The 25,917-nt window shown below is 47.4% G+C and overlaps 1 protein-coding gene across 4 annotated transcripts in view; it reads left to right on the top strand.

Moving 5' to 3' along the window:
* ARFRP1 (ADP ribosylation factor related protein 1) overlaps positions 1-25,917 on the top strand; it is a 40,932-nt gene that overhangs the window by 9,078 nt on the left and 5,937 nt on the right. For 2 of the 4 annotated variants that reach the window (XM_044455271.1, XM_044455272.1), the window contains exons 2-6: positions 84-182; positions 719-806; positions 1,982-2,064; positions 5,629-5,710; positions 9,028-9,098. In XM_044455271.1, the coding sequence (XP_044311206.1) occupies positions 90-182; positions 719-806; positions 1,982-2,064; positions 5,629-5,710; positions 9,028-9,098 (417 nt within the window). In that variant the 5' untranslated portion in view covers positions 84-89. Of the gene's footprint in view, positions 1-82; positions 183-718; positions 807-1,981; positions 2,065-5,628; positions 5,711-9,027; positions 9,099-18,523; positions 18,610-25,917 lie in introns of all 4 variants that reach the window. The other 2 variants (XM_044455274.1, XM_044455273.1) reach the window with 2 other exon arrangements.

The raw sequence follows: 25,917 nt of genomic DNA, 5'->3' as shown, positions 1-25,917 counted from the left end.
TGGGGCTGCGATTCAGCACAACGGGGTTGGGAGCAAAGGACTTCTCTCTGGCCGTTTCATCTGCATTGCTTTCTCGCTTGTAGGGAAGGATGTACACCCTGCTGTCTGGTCTGTACAAGTATATGTTCCGGCGAGACGAATACTGCATCTTGATCCTCGGATTGGACAATGCTGGGAAAACGGTGCGTTCCGTACGTGAACATGGGGAAGGCACTTTTCTTTTCCACCACTACTTTAGCTGTTTTCTTCTTGGGTGTGCTGCCCTGTTCTCCAGGGTGTTGGATTTCAAGAGTTCATCTCATTCCTAATTTAGTTCTGGCAAGCAGGATAAACCCTGTGAGCAATAGTATGCAAACAGTCCTGGGCGAAGTCTTTTTCCCCATTCTTGGCCTGGGTTTCTGAGAATTCCACGCATATTGGCCCTAATGCCTCTTTTGCCATTGAGTATACAAGGGAGGGTCTAGACGTCTACAGATTTTTCTGGGCACACAATTCTTGTAGAAAAATTCTTTGTAGAACAGCATATAACTCGAATTTTTTTCTAGTGAGCATTATGTGCTCTGCTAATTTGGGTCCTGCATTGGTGGTGTTGGCTGCTGGAGCAAGATTTTGCATAGTGACATAGCCTGGATTTCCAGCTTTACTTCATCTCTTTCCTTTCCCCAGAAAACGCTTAGTTTAAAATACCTGGTTTCCTCTCCCTTTCCTCCTCCCACAGACCTTCCTCGAGCAGACGAAAACAAGGTTTAACAGGAATTGCAAAGGGATGAGCTTATCCAAAATCACAACCACCGTGGGTCTGAACAGTAAGTGAATCTCGCCTGTCGAAGGGAATGTCAACATGCCTGGAGCTGCAGGGAAATTTGAAGGTTTCAACCAAGAGCTTTCTAATAAAGCAGAAGTGGGTGATGTTTTTGGTCCCCAGGGCCTCATGCTGTGGCATGAGGCCCTACAAATTCATCTTTGGGCTCTTCCACAACTCAGCACACAGGCAAGGCAAAGCAAGCCTTTCCTGCTGCTGTTTTCATTACCCACCTGATAGTTGCTCAGCGGAGAAGGGCAGGTGAGCACTGCTGGCCACACGAGAACCCTGGGGGGCCACCAGCTTTCTCACAGGCGGCATACGTACCCAATCCGCCACCCCCGGCTTCCTGAACCAGGTGCCCTTCGGATGTGTGGGCTGCACAGATGACTTGCGTCGTAGTCCGACACGTCTGGGGGCCCCCAGTTTGGGAAGGCTGCTCTACCTGTACTCTTGGAGGATGCAAATACCACAGAGAACCATTCTGACTAATGGGAAGGAGAGAAAGTAAATAAAATGCATAATTAACTATTAAAATGTGACAGGAATGGAGGATGTTGCCTTTGTTCCTCTGCAGCTCTTGTTCTTTCCCTCAAGCAGCCATCTCTCGCCTATAACATTGAACATGTGGCTCTTTGATTTCCCCCCATTGAGCCGTTGATTTGATCCTGCCAGTGCTCCACCTCTTGGTTGCCCTCTCTTCTTGTGCCATATTTCAAGTGCTCAGCTGGCCTGCAGCTGCGGTTGTCTTTTCACGTCCGTCATCTACCTAAGAGACACCCCTGCACCTGGCAGGTTCTGGATAGCATTCTGCAGTACCCACATTCACGGCTGTCACAGAGTGGGGTATGACCCGGAGGTTACGTAATTTGCTTGCATGAATCAGAAATACTCCCTGGGGGTGCTGCAGCTTGTAGCAGAAGGCCGCCAATGCCGAGACAGCTGTTTTTTAGAATAAGCTTCTCTGCAGTCGTTGGTCTTCTCATTAAGGAACCCTTGGCAAGCTTCTGAGGAGCCCAAGTCCCCCCGGGACACAATTTCAAAACTGCTGACTTAAAGGAAATGAGGGAATGCCTGTAGTTGTGCTTATTCTAGACAAATGCCATCTCTTCAGCTGATAATTCAGTTGGTCTCAGCTCAGAACAGGTCCAAATTAAATTGTATATCTCTGTCTTCTAGTTGGCACTATAGATGTGGGCAAAGCTAGGCTCATGTTCTGGGATCTTGGAGGACAAGAAGAGCTTCAGTCTCTCTGGGATAAGGTAGGGTTAACAGCTGTGTGTTCAGAAAGCCGTAACTCTTAGTAATGTTTATCATTCATGCACTCACCCATTCATTTTAGCAGGTTGGTTCCCCTTCAGGCCCTCATAGTTGTATTTAGTTCCCACTGAAATCATGACTAACTTGTTCCCATTGAAATCAGCAGGGCAAAGTTCAACTAGCTTAGTCTGTACCCATCCCAAGGTATCTTGTAATGGGTAAGTCTCAGATCCTGTAGGAATATCACCCAGGTATCTGAATGTCTTCTTCCTAAAGTCCCATCTTAGAAGAGTTGGTGTGGATCAGCCTGGAGGCCTATCGAGTCCAGCACTGTGTTCCACAACATCCAACAAGATGCTTATGGAAGCCCACAAGTGGACAGGGATGGCCCAGCCCTCTGCCTCATGGTCCTAGCAACTGGTGTTTCCCACTGGTTTCTTCAGGTCGACAAGGTTCTCTGGCGGTTTGGGGTACCTCAGTCAGACTATTTGTGTGTATGTCAGCACCACAGCACTGCTTATGGGGTGAAATGGTGGCACAGAATCAGAAGATAGGTCACTTACTTCCTCAAGATCAGAAAAAGTTTTCACAGAACAATGCATCGTTTCATGTCTTGTGTCCAAACACTGTTCAAAATACACTATTGTTGATCCTAATAAAAAAGTGCTATTTTACCGCCCACGCAAATGTAGTTCTAATGACTTTGATTTATGAAAAGAGTTGATCACCTCGTTGATGTGTGAGGATTTGAGTCCTCAGCAAGCCTGCACCCTCTTTCCTGCCCCACAGCTTTTTAAGATAAAGGCCATGCACAGATTCACCGGTGGGCCTTGATTCTGTGGCAAGGCACTGGTCTTTCTGGCTCGGCTCCACTTCTCTGAGTGTTACGCAAATATATAGTGATTGCCGGGAACTGAGAAATGCTTTATCCATGTGCTGTGTTTGTGCAGGTTGTTTTAAGGTTGTTACCATATTTTTCAGTCCATAAGATGCCCCCATGTATAGGATGCCCCCCACTTTTCTTACCCAAAATTCAGAAATAAATATTCTAAACACTAAACAGAAGATATTTTTATTTAGTGATTCAGCAATGTTTACATATCAGTATCATGATATTATGCGTCACACTTAGCTCTGAACAAACTACTTTATTCAGCCTCCATTGCATCACTGGTTTCTTCATCACTTTTAGTTTCAAACATACCAGCTTTTCCCACTTCTGTTGCATCAGTGCTGTCTGCTGAGTCACTGTCTATATACATGAGATCATCCTCATAAACTGGTGGCCTTTTCTGTGCTAGCTTTGTTCGTGTTCTCACAGCCAACCCTGCTCTCCTCATGAAACTGAAGCCGCATGTTGCCTTTCCTGTAAAATCAACCATCTTCATTTCACTTCCAAACTTTCTTGCCTGCTGCTGAATAAGCCTGGTTGACACACATGTATTTTTTTGTTTTCTGACATTTTTATGGGCTTAGAACGCTCCAACATTATCACTCCCTGACGCATCTGGGCATTGGCTACACGCTCTCCACAGCCTCAGCTGACGTCAGTTACATAAGGCTCATGATTGGAGGAAACCTGTTGGCTTGTTTCTGCGATCGAAAGTTTCGCTCGCAAGGCTAGTTTGCAGAGAGAAGATATCAGCAGTTTCGCAACCACAGTTCTCCTCTCGCCCCCCCCCCCCGCCCCGTGTATCAGACGCCCCTCCATTTTTAGATCAACATTTTAAAGAAAAAGTATCATCTTATACACAGAAAAATATGGTATTTCTTTTATCACTGTGTTGGTTTTGGTCAATGCAAGCAACTTTGGCAGAAGTAGGGCAGAAATGCGTGTGGGTCCAGTGGGGTTAAGAGTGCTGGGCAGGAACCTGGGCAGTCCAGCTTCTAGTCTCCACTCCGCCATGGAGCTCACTGGGTGACTTGGGGCCAGTCACGGACTCTCAGCCCAGCCTCCCTCGCAGGGTTGCTGTGACAATAAAAGGGAGACAAGAACCTTGTAAGCCCTCCTGGCTTCCTTGCAAGGGGAGGAAAAGCAAGGATGTAAGTTTGATGTAATAACAATAAAAATGGCTAATCAACCTGAACAGCCGGGTTCATTGCAGTTTCTGCTTCTTTCTCGACAAAGCGATCCTTTACTTGCACTGGTGATGAGCACCCATCCAGTGCATCAGTGAGTTGGCAGGGCATGCCTGCTTTCTTTGCTTGAGCACAAGTTCATTTTTATAGTTTCTGTCTGGAATTTGTAGGGTAGGTTGGAGAAGTAGGGCTCTCCAGGTCACCATAACTGGGCTCTTTGTGCAGCACTGTTTGACTTGGGTGTAGATTGGCACTGGATCAGCAGCACTAAGAGAAGTGGACTTACCTGCCCCTGGAAATATGACCCAGAAAGACGGGAGCAGGATGGTGTGAGCCGAGCGTGCAGGGGAAGAGGGAACACCCTCATATCAAGCAGAGACCTCCTCTCTCGGAAACTGTTTTCATCCTGCAGAAGGTAGATCTTGGATCCATCTGCTAGCCTTTTGGGAGTGGAAAGCTTGCGTGACTGTTGTCATGGGGGCACCTTGCCAAGACCTTGGGTCTTTTTCTCTGGACCATTTTGAGCAACGAGGCTGGATGGGCAAAAGAAGATTTCTCTGGGTAGGCGGTAGCAGATGGAATTTGCTTTCATGGCCTCATTTTGGGCTGGAGTAGTGTGTGCTCCCGGGTTGGATTGGCTCGCATCCTGGCCGGGTTACTGCCTCCGGTCACATTTCGTTTGGGTTTTGTTCATGAACCATCTGAAACAAAACCACCAGCTGTTAGTCTTTTCTTGTCCACACCACTGGCATGGCAGTCTGCCCATTCTTTCTCTCTGCTTGTGGCACAACATAGTCTGGAAGGATTTAGGGGAGAGTCTGTGGGGAGTTACTGTATAGAATGAACTGTGTTTTAAGCCCACCCTCTTAGACATAGCGCTTTCTCTTCCTTAAATCCTTAAATTCCTTAAATGTTGGCCGATTCCTGTGCTGTGGTTCTGGTATTTATTTAAAGTTAGGGTCTCACCTTTCCACTAAAATGGGTGCTTAGGGTGGCTAACAGTAAAATACAGATAAAATAACAGAATATTCAAACTCATCAACTAAAAACATATCCCACTAAAAACATCAAATAAAAACACACCAGTGAGAAGGGAAGGACAGCACTGACCAGACTGGAATCCACTGCAGCCCCATGTGTTTAAATACCAAAAGCCAGTCTGAATGAAAATGCCTCTGCCTGCCAGCCAAAGTTCAGACCCAGTGGAGTTAGCTTAGGTTCCCCTCGCAGAGCATCTTGGAGCTGGGAAGCTTCCATTCTCATTGTTCCTGTTTATTACAAGTACCAGCAGATGTATTTATACACGATTGTTACATAGAACGATTCAAGACAGAAGTGCTACTTGGGGAAATGTTCGGTTTTCTCATTGAGGGTGCAGTCCTGAATCTCTGCATCTTGAAGGAGGCAAGCCTATACATGTTTCAATAAGAAAAAGTTCTAAAGTTCTTCAATAACAGATCATATCTCACCTTTGTATTTGACTTCAGTATTATGCAGAATCCCATGGTGTCATCTACGTTATTGACTCTACTGATGAAGAAAGGCTTTCCGAATCCAAACGAGCTTTTGGTGAGTGTGCACAGAGTATTTCTGGAGTGGGTGTGTGGATGTGGTTCGATTCCAAAAAACCAAACAAACTACTTTGGAAAGAGCAAAACACATTCCTGGGTTTTTTCAGCTTAGCAAGTGTGCAAGCCAGCAATTAGGGAGTTTAGAGCTTCCCATGTAATGCTTCGAAGTAGCCCAAGCAAAGACCTGTTCTCACTTCTCACAATGTGGCTTCACTCAGGGAGCAGTTCTGTGCATCTTTACACAGAAATCATTCCTTGAACTCTCAGTATCCCCAGGCAGTCATCCATGCTGGTGAACTGGTTAGGTTGAGGCGTGGTTCGTTCAACACAGCTTTCTGAATTAGGCACAGCAGTTGCTAATTGCCCCTTCATGGATCACTGCCTTGTTGTGGCGAAGGGGCTTGCGTAGCTCAATGAAGCTATGAGCTATGCTGTGCAGGGCCACCCAAGATGGACAGGTCATAGCAGAGAGCTCTGACAAAACGTGATCCACTGGAGAAGGAAATGGCAACCCACTCCAGTACCCTTGCCATGAAAACCCCATGGACAGTACCAAAAGGCAAAAAGATATGACGCCGGAAGATGAGCCCCTCAGGTCAGAGGGTGTCCAATATGCCACTGGGGAAGAGCGGAGGGCTAGTACTAGTAGCACCAGAAAGAATGAAGTGACTGGGTCAAAGCCGAAAGGGCTCTCAGTTGCAGATGTATCTGGTGGTGAAAGGAGAGTCCGATGCTGCAAAGATCTATACTCCATAGGAACCTGGAATGTAAGATCCATGAATCAAGGCAAGCTGGACATGGTCAAACAAGAGATGACAAGACTGAACATCTACGTCTTAGGAATCAGCAAACTAAAATGGACAGCAATGGTGCATTTAATTCAGATAACCATCAGGTATATTACTATGGGCAAGAATTCCTCAGAGGAAATGGAGTAGCCTTCATAGTCAATAAAAGAGTAGGAAAAGCAGTACTGGGATACAATCTCCAAAATGACAGAATGATCTCAGTTTGAATCCAAGGCAAACCATTCAACATCGCAGTAGTTCAAGTCTATGTCCCAATGGTGCTGAAGAGGCTGAAGTTGACTGGTTCTATGAAGGCCTACAACGCCTTCTAGAATTAACACCAAAAAATGATGTCCTTATCATCATGGGAGACTGGAATGCTAAAGTAGGAAGCCAAAAGATAACCGGAATAACAGGCAAGTTTGGCCTTGGAGTACAAAATGAAGCAGGGCACAGGCTGGTAGAATTTTGTCAAGAGAATACGATGGTCGCAGCAAACGCTCTTTTCCAACAACCCAAGAGACGGCTCTACACATGGGCATCACCAGATGGTCAGCACAGAAATCAGATTGACTATGTGCTCTGCAGCCTAAGTAGGAGAATAGCTGAGGAAAGAAGGGAAGCGAAGGGAAAGAAGGGAAGCGAAAGGCAAGGGAGAAAGAGAAAGATTACAAACAATTGAATGCAGAATTCCAGAGAATAGCTAGAAGAGATAAGAATGCCTTCTTAAATGAACAGTGCAAAGAAATAGAAGAAAACAATAGAATAGGGAGGACCAGAGATCTCTTCAAGAAAATTGGAGATATGAAGGGACTGTTTCATGCAAAGATGGGCATGATAAAGGACCAAAATGGCAGGGACCTATCAGAGGCAGAAGAGATTAAGGAGAGGTGGCAAGATTAAATAGAAGAACTATACAAGAAAGAGCTTAACATCCCTGAGAACCACGATGGGGTGGTCACTGACCTCGAGCCAGACATCCTGGAATGTGAAGTCAAATGGGCCTTAGGAACTCTGAGCAACAACAAAGCTAGTGGAGGCGACAGTGTACCAGCCGAGCTATTCAAAATCCTAAAAGACAATGCAGTAAAAGTGCTACACTCAATATGCCAGCAAATTTGGAAAACTCAACAGTGGCCACAGAATTGGAAAAGGTCAGTTTACATTCCCATCCCAAAGAAGGGAATGCCAAAGAATGCTCAAACTACTGCACCATTGCACGCATTTCAAATACTGGCAAAATTATGCTCAAAATCCTACAAGCTAGGCTCCAGCAGTATGTGGACCGAGAACTACCAGAAGTACAGGCAGGATTTTGAAGAGACAGAGGAACTAGCAATCAAACTGCCAACATACGCTTGATCCAGTTGGAATTAAGATTGCTGGGAGAAATAACAACAACCTCAGATATGCAGATGATACCACTCTCATGGCAGAAAGTGAAAAGGAACTAAAGAGCCTCTTGATGCGTGGGAAGGAGGAGAGTGCAAAAGTTGGCCTGAAACTCAACATTAAGAAAAGTAAGATCATGGCATCCGGTCCTCTCACTTCCTGGCAAATAGTTGGGGAAGAAATGGAGATAGTGACAGATTTTATTTTCCTGGGCTCCAAGATCACCGCAGACAGGGACTGCAGCCAAGAAATTAAAAGGCGCTTGCTCCTGGGAAGGAAAGCTATGGCAAATTTAGACGGCATACTAAAAAGCAGGGACATCACCCTACCAATGAAAGTGCGTATAGTCAAGGCTATGGTTTTCCCAGTTGCAATGTATGGCTGTGAAAGTTGGACCATAAAGAAGGCTGAGCGTCAAAGGATTAAGGCCTTTGAATTGTGGTGCTGGAGGAGACTCTTGCGAGTCCCTTGGACTGCAAGGAGATCAAACCGGTCAGTCCTAGAGGAGATCAACCCTGACTGCTCTTGAGAAGGCCAGATCCTGAAGATGAAACTCAAATACTTTGGCCACCTCATGAGAAGGAAGGACTCCCTGGAGAAGAGCCTAATGCTGGGAACAATAGATGGCAAAAGAAGGAGGGGGCGGCAGAGGATGAGGTGGCTGGATGGAGTCACTGAAGCAGTCGGCGTGAGCTTAAGTGTTCTCTGGGGGTTGGTGGAGGACAGGAAGGCCTGGAGGAGTGTTGTCCATGGTGTCGCGATTTGTCAGACATGACTTTGCGACTAACAACAACAACAACAAAGTTGCTAATTTTCCTAGAACCCCTTCCTTTCCATTTTATTCCAGATGCTATTATTCCCAATGTGAAATGGGGGTAGTTTGACTCCAGAATGTCTGGTTGAGCAATTCCTAATTTTCCTAGAACTACTTCCTTTCCATTTTACTCCAGAAGGTATTACCATCCAGCATGCTGGAGCATGATGACTCCAGAATGTCTGATTCAGTAAAAGAGTGAATTATGTGCCATCTTTGCCCGTAATTCTCCATTGTCATCACATTTTCACTGTGACGCTCCTGAATTGGATCCCTGTTTTGGTCATCCAAATTCTCTCTTTCCTTGCATTTTCCTCACAGAAAGGGTGGTGACCAGTGAAGTTCTGGAAGGCGTTCCATTGTTGGTCCTGGCCAACAAACAGGATGTAGAGGTGAGCGTGTTACATACATAATTAGTGACCTCAGTTACCTGTATTTATGTATTTATAAGCCACTTTTCGTAGGCCTTCTAAGCCGCTCACAATATTGAAAACATTAAGACTAAAAACAACAGTAAAGCAGAATTCAGTGACATAAGAGCACAGCGTCTAAAAATAGTTTTAATAGTAACACAGAAGTCAAAAGCCAGATTTCCTTTTGAAAACTGTAGGAAGTGTTCATTGATTGTGTACTGTGTACTTTCACATTTGTGCCTGATTCTGTGACATCCTGTTGCTAGAAATAGATGGTGTGAACTTCATGTGTCACTAATTCCAGAAGTGTTTACCTAAAACACTTCTCTGTCGTGCCTTCTGTAAAGCCACAAAAGAATTCAGGGCTATTTTGGTTTTATATTGGCCTTCAGCATATGATCTTTTATAGGAAGAGAGTGATTTCCAGAGGTGCAGGTGCGAGTCTCTTGCATCATGCACAGTGGAGTCTTGTAGCACTGGGAGCCTGTGTGGTGTAGCGGTGAAGAGCCTGGGACCGGGACTTGGGCGATCCGGGTTCGAGTCCCTGCTCGGCCATGGAGCCAGCTGGGTGACTTTGGGCCAGTTACAGACTCTCAGCTCAACCGACCTCACAGGGTGGTTGTTGTGGGGATAAGATGGAGGATTATTATTATTATTATTATTATTATTATTATTATTATTATTATTACATTTCTATGCTGCCCCTTGCCGAAACCTCGGGGCGGCTTACAACACAATAAAATACATTGAAATACAATAGAACATAATAAATTACCATTAAATACAAAAATACAAAAAATACACTGAGATACAAACATGATAATATAAAATTAAAATTAACAGTATAAAATAAGTAAATAAAGAATATAGGAGGAGAAAAGAGAAGGAAGAAGAAGTTGCCCTGGCCAGATCATATATTTTAACAATTAAAATGATGTTTAAATAAAAAGGTCTTTACCTGGCGCCGAAAAACCAGTAATGACGGTGCCAGGCGGACCTCTTTGGGGAGTGAATTCCATAGGTTGGGCGCCGCCGCAGAGAAAGCCCTCCTCCGAGTACTTACTCTCCTAATTTCTTTCATGGACGGTTCCCGGAGAAGGGACTCAAGCTGCCTTGAGCCCTTTGTCGGAAAAAGGCAGGATATAAAGCTGCCCCGAGGCTCTTTGCGAATGGGGCGGCATAGAAATGTTTTAAAGAAATGAATAAATATCTGTCTCAAAGAGGAAGGCCAAGATCTCTTCATGCTGATACCAGAGCAAGGGACACGGAATAATCCATGCAAGTTGTGACAGACCAGCTCGGTATTAGGAAAAGCTTCCTCACTGTCAGAGCGACATGGCAGTGGAACCAGCTGCGCAAAAGAGAGGTGGCGAGCTGTCTCATTCAAGGTCTGACTGAGTGCGATGGTGTGGCTTGGTGTCCTGCAAGAGCTGGGGGTTGGATCCATTCCGATTCTACCATTCCGTAATTCATAGACGGGACAGTCATCTGAGAGGAATCGTGTGACTCGGTATCTTTCACCAGCAGCGGGTTGGACTGGCTGCCTTTCTTGGCCCCTTCCTTCTCTCCTTTTCCACGATTCTACGATTCCTGTTTGGTCTTCCTCTTCTGCCTTCAGCTTTCCCTAGCATGATGGTCTTCTGCAGTGAGTCTTGCCTTCTCATGAAGTATGACAGCCTTGCTTTTTTCAATTTTGCTTCCTGGAAAAGTTCTGGCATGATGTGAGCCACTTGCTTCTCTGTTTCTTAGTCCAGGAAAGCAAAGCTCTCTTCCAACATCGCGTTTTGAATGCATCAGTTTGCTTCCAGTCAGTGTTCTTTGCTGCCAGCTTTCATAGCAATTCAGAATGCAGAAACCTCAGTGATCTGTTCCTTGGTCCCAATAAAATAGCCTCATGCTTCATATTATTTCTATTTCCTCCATTGCTTCCCTTCCAAGTTTCAGTCTTCTTTGAATTTATTGGCTGAGGTCTTTATTTGAATTGCTGATTGCACCAAAGTATGCAAAATCATTTACCATTTCAGTTTCTTTATTGTGGACATTTATCTTGAGTCATTCTTCTGGAATCTTTTTTTTTCCTTAACGTTCACTTGCAGTTTTGCTTTTGGACTTTCCTCTTTCACTTTCATCAGGAGTTGTTTCCAGTCATTGCTGCTTTCTACCAGGAATATGGAAACATCAGCATATCTTAAATTATTGATGTATCTTCTGCCAAATTTCACTCCTGATTTCTCTGATTCGAATCCAGATTTCCTTATCGTGTATTCTACATGCAGATTGAATAAATAGGGAGGTAAAATGGACCCTTGTCTGAAGTCTTTGCTTATAGGAAAATGTTTTGTTTTTCCATAATCTTTCCTAACAGTCCTGTCCCTGGTATAGGTTATGCCTACACTTTCAGAAGCAACCATAGCATCCCATGATTCACACAGTCAGAAGCTTTGTTGTAGTCAATAAAACATAGAATGATCGTCTTCTGAAATTCTTTGGTGTGTTCCAGTAGCCAGTGTATATTTGCAATATGATCTCAACTACCATTTTGAAATCCAGGTTGAGCATCAGGAATTTCTTGCTCCGTATAGCATAAGCCTCTTTATCATAACACCTTGAGCATCACTTCATTTACATGGCAAAACTATTGCAATGATTCTTGCAAAATGGAATATATATCAAGCATTTCCAGTCTGTGGGCCATTGTTTTGCCTTCCGTTTTTATTGGTGTATTCAATCTGATTTGGTGTCTACAGCTTGGAATAGTTCTATTGATACCCTGTTTACTCCCAACTATTTTATTCCTTTCAAGTACTTTCAGGGCATCTTTGACTTTACTTTCTGATATTGCCAGTTGTTCTTCATAGGATGTCTGCCATCTTTTCTTTTCTCCTGGGTATTTCTTCTGCATATTGCTTCCAAATTTTCTGTATTTTCACCTGCTCAGATGGTATGTCCCTCTGTCTGTCTTTTCTCTGTTTGTCTTTCATATTCTGTTTCTTTATATTTTGCCCAATACTGGGAGTCATGTGGCTCACATTATTAAACACTTAGTAAATTAAAACATGCTAGCATAACAGAAATATAGTTTGTTGTTTACTCACAAAGTCATGCCTGACCCATCACAACCCCATGAACAACATTCCTCCAGGCCTTCCTGTCCTCCACCATCCCCCGGAGTCCACTCAAGCTCACACCAACTGCTTCAGTGACTCCATCCGGCTACCTCATTCTCTGCCGTCCCCGCCTTCTTTTGCCATCTATTGTTTCCAGCATTAGGCTCTTCTCCAGGGAGTCCTTCCTTCTCATTAGGTGGCCAAAGTACTTGAGTTTCATCTTCAGGATCTGGCCTTCTAAAGAGCAGTCAGGGTTGATCTCTTCTAGGACTGACCGGTTTGATCGCCTTGCAGTCCAAGGGACTCGCAGGAGTCTCCTCCAGCACCACAATTCAAAGGCCTCAATCCTTTTGTGCTCACCCTTCCTTATGGTCCAGCTCTCACAGCCATACATTGCAACTGGGACAACCATCGCCTTGACTATAAACACTTTTGTTGGCAGGGTGATGTCTCTGCTTTTAGTATGCTGTCTAGATTTGCCTTAGCTTTCCTCCCGAGGAACAAGTGTCTTTTAATATCTTGGCTGCAGTCACCGTCTGCGGTGATCTTGGAGCCCAGGAAAATAAAATCTGTCACTACCTCCATTTCTTCCCCATCTATTTGCCAGGAAGTGAGAGGACCGGATGCCATGATCTTAGTTTTCTTAATGTTGAGCTTCAGGCCAACTTTTGCGCTCTCCACCTTCACCCGCATCAAGAGGCTCTTTAATTCCTCTTCACTTTCTGCCATGAGAGTGGTATCATCTGCATATCTGAGGTTGTTGATATTTCTCCCAGCAATCTTAATTCCAACTGGTGATTCATCTAGGCCCGCCTTTCTCATGACATGCTCTGCATATAAGTTAAATAAGCAGGGTGACAGCATACAGCATTGCCAAACTCCTTTCTCAAATTTGAGCCAGACAATGGTTCCATGCCCAGTTCTAACTGTTGCTTCTTGACCCACATATAGGTTTCTCAAGAGACAAATAAGATGGGCAGGTACTCCCATCTCTTTAAGAACTTGCCACAATTTGTTGTGATCCACACAAGCAAAGGCTTTAGCAGTCAATGAAGCAGAAGTAGATGTTTTTCTGGAACTCCCTAGCTTTCTCCATGATCCAGCGTATGTTGGCAATTTGATCGCTAGTTCCTCTCCCTCTTCGAAATCCTGCCTGTACTTCTGGTAGTTCTTGGTCCACATACTGCTGGAGCCTAGCTTGTAGGATTCTGAGCATAACTTTGCGAGCATGTGAAATGAGTGCAGTGGTGCAGTCGTTTGAACATTCTTTGGCATTACCCTTCTTTGGGATGGGAATGTAAACTGACCTTTTCCTATCCTGTTTTCCAGAAAACACTGTTGAGTTTTCCAGATTTGCTGGCATGTTGAGTGTAGCACTTTTACTGCATCGTCTTTTAGGATTTTGAATAGCTCAGCTGGAATACTGTCACCTCCACTAGCTTTGTTGTTGCTCAGACTTCCTAAGGCCCATTTGACTTCACATTCCAGGATGTCTGGCTCAAGGTCAGTGACCACCCCATCGTGGTTATCAGGGACGTTAAGCTCTTTCTTGTATAGTTCTTCTGTGTAATCTTGCCATCTCTTCTTAATCTCTTCTGCCTCTGATAGGTCCCTGCCATTTTGGTCCTTTATCATGCCTATCTTTACATGAAACGTTCCCTTTGTATCTCCAATTACCTTGAAGAGATCTCTGGTCCTCCCTATTCTATTGTTTTCTTCTATTTCTTTGCACTGTTCATTTAAGAAGGCATTCTTATCTCTGCTAGTTATTCTCTGGAATTCTGCATTCAATTGGTGTATCTTTCCTTTTCTCCCTTGTCTTTTGCTTCCCTTCTTTCCTCAGCTATTTGTAAAGCTTCCTTAGACAGCCATTTTGCTTTCTTGCATTTCTTTTTCTTTGGGATGGTTTTAGTTGCTACCTCTTGTACAATGTTGCAAACCTCCATCCATAGTTCTTCAGGCATGCTATCTATCAGATCTAATTCCTTAAATCTATTTGTCACCTCTACGGTATATTCATCAGGGATATGATTTAGGTCATACCTGAGTGGCCTAGTGCTTTTCCCTACTTTCTTCAATTTAAGCCTAAATTTTGCAACCAGAAGCTCATGATCTGAGCCACAGTCAGCTCCTGGTTTTTACTGACTGCATAGAGCTTCTCCATCTTTGGCTGCAGAGCACATAGTCAAACTGATTTCTGTGTTGACTGTCTGGTGATGTCCATGTGTAGAGTCGTCTCTTGGGTTGTTGGAAAAGAGTGTTTGCTATGACCATCGTATTCTCTTGACAAAATTCTACCAGCCTGTGCCCTGCTTCATTTTGTACTCCAAGGCCAAACTTGCCTGTTATTCCAGTTATCTTTTGGCTTCCTACTTTAGCATTCCAATCCCCCATGATGATCAGGACATCATTTTTTGGTGAGAATTCTAGAAGGCGTTGTAGGCCTTCATAGAACCGGTCAACTTCAGCCTCTTCAGCACCAGTGGTTGGGGCATAGGCTTGGACTACTGCGAGGTTGAATGGTTTGCCTTGGATTTGAACTGAGATCGTTCTGTCATTTTGGAGATTGTATCCCAGTACTGCTTTTCCTGCTCTTATATTGACTATGAAGGCTACTCCATTGCTTCTGAGGGATTCTTGCCCACAGTAGTATATCTGATGGTCATCTGAATTAAATTCATCCATTCCTGTCCATTTTAGTTCACCGATTCCCAAGATTTCGATGTTCAGTCTTGTCGTCTCTTGTTTGACCACAACCAGCTCGCCTTGATTCATGGATCTTACATTCCAGGTTCCTATGGAGTATAGATCTGTGCAGCATCGGACTCTCCTTTCACCACCAGATACATCAGCAACTGAGTGTCCTTTCGGCTTTGACCCAGTTGCTTCATTCTTTCTGGCGCTCCTAGTACTAGCCTCCTGGTCTTCCCCAGTAGCATATTGGACACCTTCCGACCTGAGGGGCTCATCTTCCGGCGTCATATCTTTTTGCCTTTTGGTACTGTCCATGGGGTTTTCATGGCAAGGGTCCTGGAGTGGGTTGCCATTCCCTTCTCCAGTGGATCACGTTCTGTCAGAGCTCTCTGCCGTGACCTGTCCGTCTTGGGTGCCCCTGCACGGCATGGCTCAGAGCTTCGTTGAGCCACGCAAGCCCCTTCGCCACGACAAGGCAGCGATCCATGAAGGAGCTCAGTGGTCTGGGCCGGGTTTTTTTCCTGCCAGTCCGCAAAAGAGCCACATCTCACTCCGCAGACCAGCGCAGGGCTCTCTACTGATTCCCCAGCTCTTCCTCGGACAAGGAGCCGAGGAGGGGAGAGGCCGCTCATTCACCGGCAGCTGGGTGCCGCGCCACCCCACGTCCGCCCCCTGGTCGGGCCCCTTCCTTTTTCTGCTGGCAGCACATGCTGGGGCAGGGTTGTGCTGTGCGTGTTTTCTCTGTTCTGGTGTGTATGGAGGTTTGGGTGGGTGAGGTTCCTTGCATTTCATTATTTAACATTATGAATATAATTGTATTAAGTAACTTTGTCTGATTTTGTATTGCTCTGCTGTTAATATTGTATTTGAATTTATATTTGCTCTGAGTATAGTATTGCATGTATATTGATTTTGTATTTTGTTACTGTAAATTTTTGATCAAGTATTCTTGAAAAGAAACAACAGATTTCGCAGTAGCCTTATCTGAATTACATGTTGCTCTCTAAAAAATTCAGTTGTATCCGATTACATTTAATTTCAGTATTTTATTATTTTATTTGCATTTTACTGTTCAGTTTCTGATTATTTTAGAGTATTTTCATATTTTGGTATTTATTTAAAAACTAACACACAAAATACTATATTTCGTATATAAAGCTTTTTATTTCTGCTTTAGTGGTCCCTGAAATAATTTGCCTGTTTTGGCCAGTCCCCAACTGTAAAAAGGTTCAAAACCACAGGTCTAGACTATTCCCAAAAGCCTGCTGGACCAGGATTTTCACCTGCCTCCACAAACACAACAGGAAGGATCCCTGAGAAAGGAGTCCCAGAGCCTTGGGGCAGCCACCGAGGAGGCCGTCTCCCGCATTTGCACCGAGCATGCCTGTGAAGGCGGTGGGACTAAGGAAAGGACCTCCCAGGGGACCTTTGAGCCTGTGCAGGCTCATGTGGGAGAATACGGCCATTCAGGCACTGGGCGCATGTTGTACTGCGCCTTTGCTGTGGCCGGCTCTTTGATTTGAGCCCAGAAGCAGCTTGGGAGCCAGCGAAGCTCTGTCCGTAAGGCAGTTGTGTGCTCCCCGTAACACGCCCCAGGCAACGGTCTGGCAGTTGCTCCCTGCACCAGTTGGAGTTACCAAACGCACTCCAGAAGTGCCTGATGGAGAGCATGTGACAATCCAAACAGAATGTTGCTAAGATGTGTGCCTGGTCAGGCATCTCTGGGAATGTGTGCAGCTGATGCACTGGCGTTAACTGCGTGGATGCCACTGCTGAGACCGGGGCGCCCAGGCTCAGCACTGAGTCCGGGAGTAGGCCCAAAATGTGGAGCCGTGTCTCCAGGGGCAGGGAACCGCGTCTAGCCCAGGCCAGATCTCCCTCCCTTGATCTGTCTTCTGACTGACCAGGAACATCTCTGTCTTGTCTGGATTGAGCCTCAGTCCGTTTGCTCTCATCCAACCCGTCACTGCTCACAGACACTGAAGTAGCACCAAAGCAGCTTCCTTGGCATGAGAAGCAAAGGAGACATAGAGTTGGGTGTCATCGGCAGGCTGGTGACCCCAGACCTTGAAACTCCAGACAGCCTGTCCCAATGGCTTCATAAATATGCTAACTAGCATGGAGGACAAAACAGAACCTTGAGAAACTCCACAGGTCAATGGCCAGGAAGTTTGCTTGGAGTCCCCCAGCAATACCTTCTGGGTCTGCCCCCTCACTCCCCGAAGGAACAGGGCCCCTATAAGGCAATGACAGCAGTTCTCATCCCAGTGAGGCAACAGGGAAAGGACAACACGGTCAGTGGTATAGAAAGCTGCTGAAAGGTTCAGCAGAACAAACAGGGACACCCTCCCTGGTCTCACCCTCCCTGGCGCAGGTCATCTAGCCAAAGCTGTTTCCGCCCCATAACCAGGTGTGAAGCCAGCTTGAAATGGATCTGGATGCTCCGTCTCATCCAGGAATCTTTGGGGTTGGGAGGCCCCCACACTCCCTAGTACCTTGCCCAAAAGGAGAATATTTGGGAGTGGTCAGTAATTATCTAATACCGTGGGATTCAAGGAGAATTTTTTTCTGAATGGATTGTGACCCTGCCTTGACTTCAGGAGGCATCAGAATATAATAGACAAGAGCAGAAGGAGTGTTGGAAGGGGCCCTATAGGGCCACCAAGCCCAGCCCCATGCTCCGCCCCCACACATGGTCACCCATCCTGCTGCAAACCTAAACCTTTCCAGCTTAGCAAAGGTAACTCAAAATGCCAGCTTGATGTATACCTGTGCAGGCAGGCAAACCAGCAGGTGGCGCCCCCTTAGAGCTATCCACGAAAGCCAGCGGTGTTCCCTTGCAGGTGCCAACCCATTTTTCCCCCCATGATTTAGCTTGCTGAATCAGGAAAGAGCCAGGGGTTGCTGTGTCTGAGCTACTTTAGGTTGCTCGAGCGTGGCCGCACTGGCATCAGCTTCCTGCTGCTTTTAAGAGGCAGGAAGGGCAAGGATCCAGAACACCTCTCCAGAGATCCCAGAACCCCAGACAAGCAGGAGCCAGAGTTACATCCGTGGGGGCTTCATCAACTACACGCATCCAAGGTGGAGCAGATCTGCTCCGCTTTGCCTGCAGGACCCTGCGCAAACTGTTTGCAGAGACTGCTGTGCCTGCCCCCCCATCTTGCCTGCCAGCTTTCCTTTTTCCTACAGCAGTTCCCCCCTTTGTGTTGTGGGGCAGCCTGTAGCCCACGGGCTGCACTTTCCGCACCCGTTTTAAAAAGCTCATGAGCCCATTTGCATTAACATAGACAACTGGAGAGAATGAGCTATGAGAATGAGCAACTCCTGGAGAGAATGAGTCTCTCTTTAAAAAGAATGAGCTCCATTTCTGTTTCCGAGCATCACCCTGACATTTACTATCTGGTCTTCATCTCTTCCTCATGTCTTCCTTCTAAATGCTGTGAATCGCCTCTGGTGGCAGCACAAGAGGCGTTGGCAAACAAGGCGCTCCATGTAGACTGGAACACGAAAAGCGTAAAGGAATCTTGGCTGCAGATGTGAATTCTTTGGGGCTTGGTCAGAGATTCTTCTCTGCGTATGATGCAGCCTGCATTTTTGTTACAGCAGCAAGCCAGGATTTCCAAGAAAGGTGCTGTGTCACATTTGTCAGACAGATGAGGCTCAATGGCCGTGGGATGTGAAGTGCAAAGGTATTGTGCGTATTTGTGACATTCTGTTGTGTTCCCCCATTTCACGGGGGTTGGCCAGTGTCTGCGTGAACAGAATTCTGAGAGCCAGTGTGGCGTAGTGGTTAAGAGCACAGGACTGGGACTCAGAGGATCCGGGTTCTAGTCCCGCGCGGCCATGGAGCCAACTGGGTGACTTTGGGCCAGTCACGGACTCTCAGCCCAACCTACCTCACAGGGTTGTTGTTGTGGGGATAAGATGGAGGAGGAGAGATGATGTAAGCTGCCTTGAGCCCTTTGTAGGAAAAAGGCAGGATATAAATTGCACTCTAAAATTCTGGCCCAGATGGACCCTTGTTCCTTGGCGCTTCCCGTGTCCATGGGGGGCTGCCTCTGCACCAGCAGACCGGATTGTGCAGGGGACTTGACTCCGACGGGGGGACCTGGAGTGTGGGGGTAAAACCTGCCAGGCCAAGCTGCTTGCAGGCCAGCTGTGAACGTCAGTGCACACGTGCCTGTCTAGCAGCAGCTGTGGCACCTTGGCTCTCCAAAACAGCAAGTTGCTGAGGGAGGCAGAGGCCACACTAACGGAAAGGAGGGATAAAAGCCCCGAGCTGGTATGGCACTGGGTGGTGAGTCCCCATTCGAAATGCTCCCCCATGTAAAAGACGCCTTGCTAGAAGGAACTAGCCAAGCAGAGAGAGAGAAAGAAGACCAAAAATCCCTCATCTCTGCTATTCATTTTGTAATTGAAGGAGTGCGTTTGGAATTTTGTTTTTGTTTTTCGGCATAGAGCGGTATTCAGAAATGAGAGTCACCATCCATTCGAGCGAGGCAATTCATCTGGCTTTCTGTGCTGGGCGTTTAGATCCCACCTCTGTTTGCATCGTGAGACGCTGGATCAATGTTGCTCTTGTTTGGGGTAGATTTTCTCTGGAGATAGGTTTTTTTGAAATCCTGAAATTATCTTTCGACCCACCGCTTTTCTGCTCCTGAAACTCATCTCCTGTTCTCACCTGGCCAGTCAGATACTCTGTGAAGCCGCAGGTGCTCTGTTTCTCTGGCTGCTTATCTGTTGATGATGTCACAGTGGTGTCCTGTGTTAGTAAAGGATGCCATACTCTGAGTGGGGCGGTGTAACCTGGAGTCCTGCTCTGAGCAGCGGGTTGGACCCAATGGCCTTCATGACCCCTTCCCACTCTCCTGTTCTGTGATTCTATACAGGCCAAGTTATCTGAAGGGTCACAAGCTGCGGCCCACCTTTGATCTACAGTCCCTGGCCCCACGGCAAATGGATCTCTTCCAAGCTTGTGCCTGCCTGAGGATATAATAAACTACGTTGGAGCCTATCATGCATGAACCCTAGACTTTAAGAATCCCAACTTCATAGTTCCAAAGAAAAATGAATAAAAGAGCCTTTTGGCTCTGGCCTCTTGGCAGAGCAGCAGAGCAGCGGAGGCACAGGCTGGGGGAGAGGGCTGTGTGGCCAGGGGACAGGCGAAGGCAAGGCAGGAGCTGGGCAGGGGGGCAGGGGGCAGGGGGCCAGGAGGGAGCAGGGGGCGGGGCCACCGGCCGGAGGGACTGATAAGGCGTCCTCCCTTGTCTGCGTCCCTTAGCTGTGGCCTGGGCTGTGCAGGGACTCCCCTGGGAGGCTGAGGGTTTGTTTTCTAATTGCTTTGTTTTTCTTTGTTTTTGTTTTGTTTTTGTTTTGTGCTGTTCTGTGGTTTGCTTTCCCTTGTTTGTTTTTTCTCCAATTTAAATTTTATTTTATCCTTGCGTGTGTGGGGGGGGGGGTTTGTCTGGGAGAACTGGGCGAGTGAGGGGTACGGCAGGACAGACAAAGTGGGGGACCAAGGTCAGGTCTCGGAAGAGTTCCCAATGGCAGTCCCGGAGATGGCCTTGGCGGGAGTCACGGGTGTTGCTGTCTGCTGCGACAGCTGCGACATGTTTGCCCTTCTCCCCCAGGAGAGGCAGGGTTACACTTGCCCTCTGTGCAAGATGGTGGTCCTGCTAGAGGAGGAGGTGAGGTGCCTGAGGGCCGAGAGAGCTCTCCAGGCCCCCCGGGAGCAGTCCCCCTCTGGACAGAGGGTTGAGGGAGAGGCCACAGGAGGAGCAGCTGCGGAGACATGGAGGCATGTCACCCACAGGAGGAGGAGGCCAGCAGGGCCTCCTCCTCCTCCTGGCACCAATCTGGAGCTGGGAAACAGGTTCTCTCCGCTTGGGGAGGCTGGGGCTGGTGAGGCCTCAGGGGACCAGCAGGACCCCCAGTCTGGGACGACAGGTGGCAAGGGGGCCGCTGCAGGAGAGGCCAGGGCCAGGGCCAGGGCTTGGCCGCCCACCAGCACCAGGAAGACATGGCGGCGGGTGATTGTTGTTGGGGACTCCCTGCTGAGGGGCACTGAGGCAGCGGTGTGCCGCCCCAGCCTGGAGACGAGGGAGGTTTACTGCCTACCGGGCACACGCATCCGGCATGTGAAGGACAGAGTGGAGCATCTTAGAAACATAGAAGGCTGAATGTGAGCCAGCAGTGTGATGTGGTGGTCAAGAGGGCGAATGCCACCCTTGGTTGCATAGCCAGAAGTGTGGCTTCTAGATCGAGAGAGGGATTACCACCACTCTATATGACTCTGGTGCGCCCGCAACTGGAGTATTGTGCTCAGTCTTGGGCCCCTCATTACAGGAAGGATTTAGCCAGGGTAGAGTCAGTGCAGCGTAGGGCCACAAGGTTGGTGGCTGGTTTGCAGGGGATGCCGTATGAGGTGAGACTGAGGGAACTGGGTCGGTTCAGCCTGGAGAAGTGGGGACTCAGAGGGGATACATGTATGTGAGGGGGTGTCAAACGGAGGTGGGTAGAGACCTGTTCTCCCCTGCAGAGGAGAGCAGGACGCGCTCCAACAGAGCAAAGCTCAGGGAACCAAGGTTCAACTTGGATGCCAGGAAGCACTTCCTGACAGTTAGGACCCCGAGCTTATGGAATGGGCTTCCACAGGAGGAGGCTGAGGCCCCACAGGTGAGGGTGTTCAAAAATAGGCTGGACATGCACATGGTGGGCATGTTGTAAGCGGAGCCGGCTGGAGCCAGAGGTCAGACTAGATGGCCCAGGAGGACCCTTCTGACTCGCTCTGTTTCTATGTTTCTAAAATCCTATGGCTCCAATTACTGAAAATAAAGAGAGTTTGATGGGGAGAAGGTATTCTGAAAACCAGAATGCTGAAGGAATGATCAAGAATCGCTGCGAGGAGGAAACACTGGATCATCCAAATGAGCAATTCTGCACAGAGAGCTCTCTGAGCTGAGACTAAGAGGATTTATCTGGATGGTGGAAGGAGGGCCATAGAGCTAAGGATAAGCAGAGCAGAGCGACCTGAACCTCTGAGGGTGCTGAATAGCTTCAGGGCTTTGCATCCTGTGCCCTTCAGCACACTGATAAATTACTTGGATGAGGACATAGGGATGCTTACCGAATTTGTAGATAGCATGAAGCTGTGGGAGATAGCAGATGCCTTAGACAAGAGGATCCCAACTTCATGTCACCTGTAAAACGAGCTTGGAAAACTGGTACACAAGGCAGAAAACAAGAATATGGAATTCAGCAAATTAAATGGATAGTTGTGTATTTAGGTACAAAGAATCAAAAGCCTGAGTATGGGCTGGGCTGGGCTGGGCTGGGATGACTCGTATGGAACCAAAGTACGGGATGGCTTGCCAGCCCTACGCCCAGAGGCTGAGAGAGCTGGGCATGATTAGCCTCGAGAAGAGACGACTACGAGGGGAGGTGACAGCACTGAATGGCTGTCACAGAGAGGAAGGGGAAGAGCTCTTCCCGCTCATCCCAGACTGTCGGACGTGGAACAACGAACTCCAACTGCAGCACTGCAGATTCAGGCCAGACACCAGGAAAAGCTTCCTCACCGTCCAGAGCAGTTCGGCAGTGGAACCCGTTGCCGAGGGAGGTGGTGGCTTGTTGCAGTCCTTTGAGTGGGGTGGTGTGACTTGGTGTCCTGCGCCAGCAGGGGTGGGACCCAAGCGCCTCCTTGGCCCCTTCTGACCCTACAATGCTATGAGTCTGTGAAACGTGCCCGGCCGTCTTAATGGAGCCACAGTGCAATATGGATGTGAAACAGGGCAGACCAAACCCCAGTGCCGCCATTTTAAGCGGCATTAACATAAGCAAATCAGAAGCAGCCATTCCACTCCCTTTGGCATTAGTTAGGCCACCAATGGAGTGCTGACTCCTAGGTGCCACATTGTAAGAACATGGACAAACTGGAGTACATTCAGATGAAGGTGGCCATGGTGGCGTGAAGGAGTCCAGAAATGAAGTCTGAAGAGGAGCAGCTTAAACAGTTGAATAGAATACATTTACCTTGGAAAAGATTAAGAGGAGTCATGATATCTCTCATCATCTAATCGTGGTGAGATCATGAAGATGGAACAGACTTGATTCGCTGGCTCCAGCAGTGTGAGTGGAAGCAATGGGCACTAATGGCAAGGAAATGCTTTTTGGAGAATGTAATTGTAAGAGCTGACACACACTGGAATAATCTCTCTTGGGAAGGTAGTGAGCACTTCACTCATTCTACTCATTGATTAGAGGTAGAGCAGCCCTCGAAGTGCAGTGATGAATAATCAGGCCACAAGTGAGCTACAATCTAAAACTCATCAGCAGAACAAGAGCCCAGCAAAGGTGGATAAGCGCCAGAAAGGGAACCTTTAGCAGACTTATAGCTGCAAACTAAGGCATGAAAATCCTGCAGGGACTTAAATTTTGTGGCCCTGTCCCTAAGATCCAGCCCATTTGCACCAGGCAGCTGGAGAATGACCAACGGCATTTTTTAAAAAGGGATCCCGGCAGACTCAGGATATTACAGGCAGGTTAGCTTAATGAGTAAATTGGTTGAAAGCAATTAAGGATCAGATTAGAAAGCTTCTAAAAGGGCAAGCTCTGCTGAAAAACCAAACCAACAAAACAGCATAGTTTTTACCAAGGGAAGTTCTTCGTGGTCTCTGTGCATCACACATAATGGGTACTGTGCCTGCACAGAGCCTGTTACTGGCCAGAATACCCAAGCTGCAACGGTTTTTGGCAGGAACTCTGCACCCCTCCCCCTTGGTGCTATATGAGGCGGAGCGCCTGCCATTTTCCTCAGTCTTCTTTTGACCGCTAATCACATTGCCTCGAGCCATTACCTTGTCTTCTCGTATCTGTTTGTTCTCAATCAAGCTATATCACACTTCCGTGGATCCCTTTCGGGTTCATCTGTGTTCTCCCATGCATTCATCTGGCAATTCCTTAAGGGACTACAAAACCTCCAACCCCCCGATCCGACCATCGGTACCAACTTGGAGTCTGTCTGTAGTCCTCCACGCACTCATTAGAGCTCCCTTCAAACCTCTTGCGATGACGAACCTGAGACTGCTATCTTGGAAAGTAGCCTTCTTGGTCGCCATAACATCAATGAGAAGGGCAAGTGAACTATCTGCCCTCCGCGTGGATCCGCCTTATCTTAATTTCCCTAAGGAGAAAGTAGTGCTCCGTACCGATCCGGCGTTCCTCCCCAAGGTGACCACACTGTTCCACATCAACCAGGACATTGTGCTTCCAGCATTCTTCCCATCCCCATCCACACCAATAGAGAAATCTCTTCACTCCCTGGATGTGCGCCCATGTTTAGCTTTCTATCGGTCACGTACAGAAAGCTTCAGAAAGACTAAACGTCTGTTCATCAGGTACTCCGACCCTGATAAAGGCGCGCCTCTTTCTGCACAGAGACTATTAAAATGGATAGTCCAGACTATTGAACTGGCCTATAAACTGGCGAAAATGGACCTTGCTGTGACGCCCAGGGGCCATTCCACTAGGGCCATGGCAGCCTCGCCAGCCTTCTTGTCAGGCATTCCGCTGCTGGATATCTAAAGCGGCGACATGGACAACTCCCTGTACCTTCACCAAGCACTACAGGCTTGATGTCCGGGCCAGGCAGGACTGCTCCTTTGGATGGGCCGTCCTGTCATCCATTCTTCACTGACGACACCGGCCCACCTCCGGTGAGTGAAGCTTCTTAATCACCCATTATGTGTGATGCACAGAGACCACGAAGAAGAAAGTCGGGTTACTTGCCTGTAACTGTCGTTCTTCGAGTGGTCATCTGTGCAGTCACACAACCCGCCCTCCTGCCCCACTCGGTGTCAAGGGACGGGACAGTAGTCTTTCTTTCTAGCGACTTCTCTGATGAGTGGTACGCTCCGCTAGGGGGCGATTTACCAGTCTCCAGAGACTGAGGAAAATGGCGGGCGCTCCGCCTTATATAGCACCAGAGGGGAGGCGTGCGGAGTTCCCACCAAAAACCGTTGCAGCTTGGATATTCTGGCCGGCAACAGGCTCTGCACAGGCACAGTACCCATTATGTGGGATGCACAGATGACCACTCGAAGAACGACAGTTGCAGGTAAGTAGCCTGACTTTCCGTCTCACTAAGCTCTTTGGCTGTTTTTGGCAGTGTCGATAAACACACGGACAAATGTGAGCCACTAGATATTGCTTACTTGACTTCCAAAGGGTTATTGACAAGTCCCTCGCGAAAGACACCTGAGCAGATTTAATGGCCATGAATAGCTGAGTTGTGGAATTCACGTCCACAAGGTGTCCTGATGGGCACCAGTATTTCTGGGGGTGAGGGCTATCCATGACTCCTGGTCCTGATGGCTTTGTGCCACCTCCAGCATCAGAGGCAGTGTGCTTGTGTGTGCAAGCTGCTGGGGAAGATGGGCAGGGGGTGCTGTTGTACTCCCATCCTGCTTGGAGCATCCTGGGGGCAGCTGGTTGGCCTCTGGGAACAGAACGTAGCACTGGAGGGATCCTGGCTCAGGCCCAGCCAGGATAGCCTTCAGCTCTCGGAACTCTCCGCTGGGGTCGTGGTTGCAACCGATGCTACACGAGGGATTGAACTAAGCAATCTCACGTTCCTTTTAATTGTGTATTTGTTGTTTTACTTTCTTTTTAAACATTGGGCTGACCCAGGCAAAAAGAACTCCCAAGTAAACAGTTCGCATTTATGGAAACCTTAGTTACCGTTAGGCTAATATAATACGTGCATTTCTGTATCTTTCACAAGAACTTTTTTTTCAAATAAGCATGCATGAAAATCTGGCTGCTGATTATTTTTCCATTTTCTGATCTAGAGTAAAGTTTTAAGAATAACTTGACCGATACTTAACCCCTCTGTTGATAATTTCTAATAGCTCAAGTGCCCACTCCTATTCTTAATTTCCACATGAGGCACTCCACATGGTCCTTTGGGATTTAGCACTGGAATGGTTTCAGATAAGAAC

This window comes from Varanus komodoensis, unplaced genomic scaffold, assembly GCF_004798865.1.
Source record: "Varanus komodoensis strain SLA01 unplaced genomic scaffold, ASM479886v1 scaffold8, whole genome shotgun sequence".
Classification (NCBI taxonomy): Eukaryota; Metazoa; Chordata; class Lepidosauria; order Squamata; family Varanidae; genus Varanus; species Varanus komodoensis.
The sequence above is the reverse complement of the archived record's forward strand: the minus strand, read 5'-3'. Positions and strand labels throughout refer to the sequence as shown.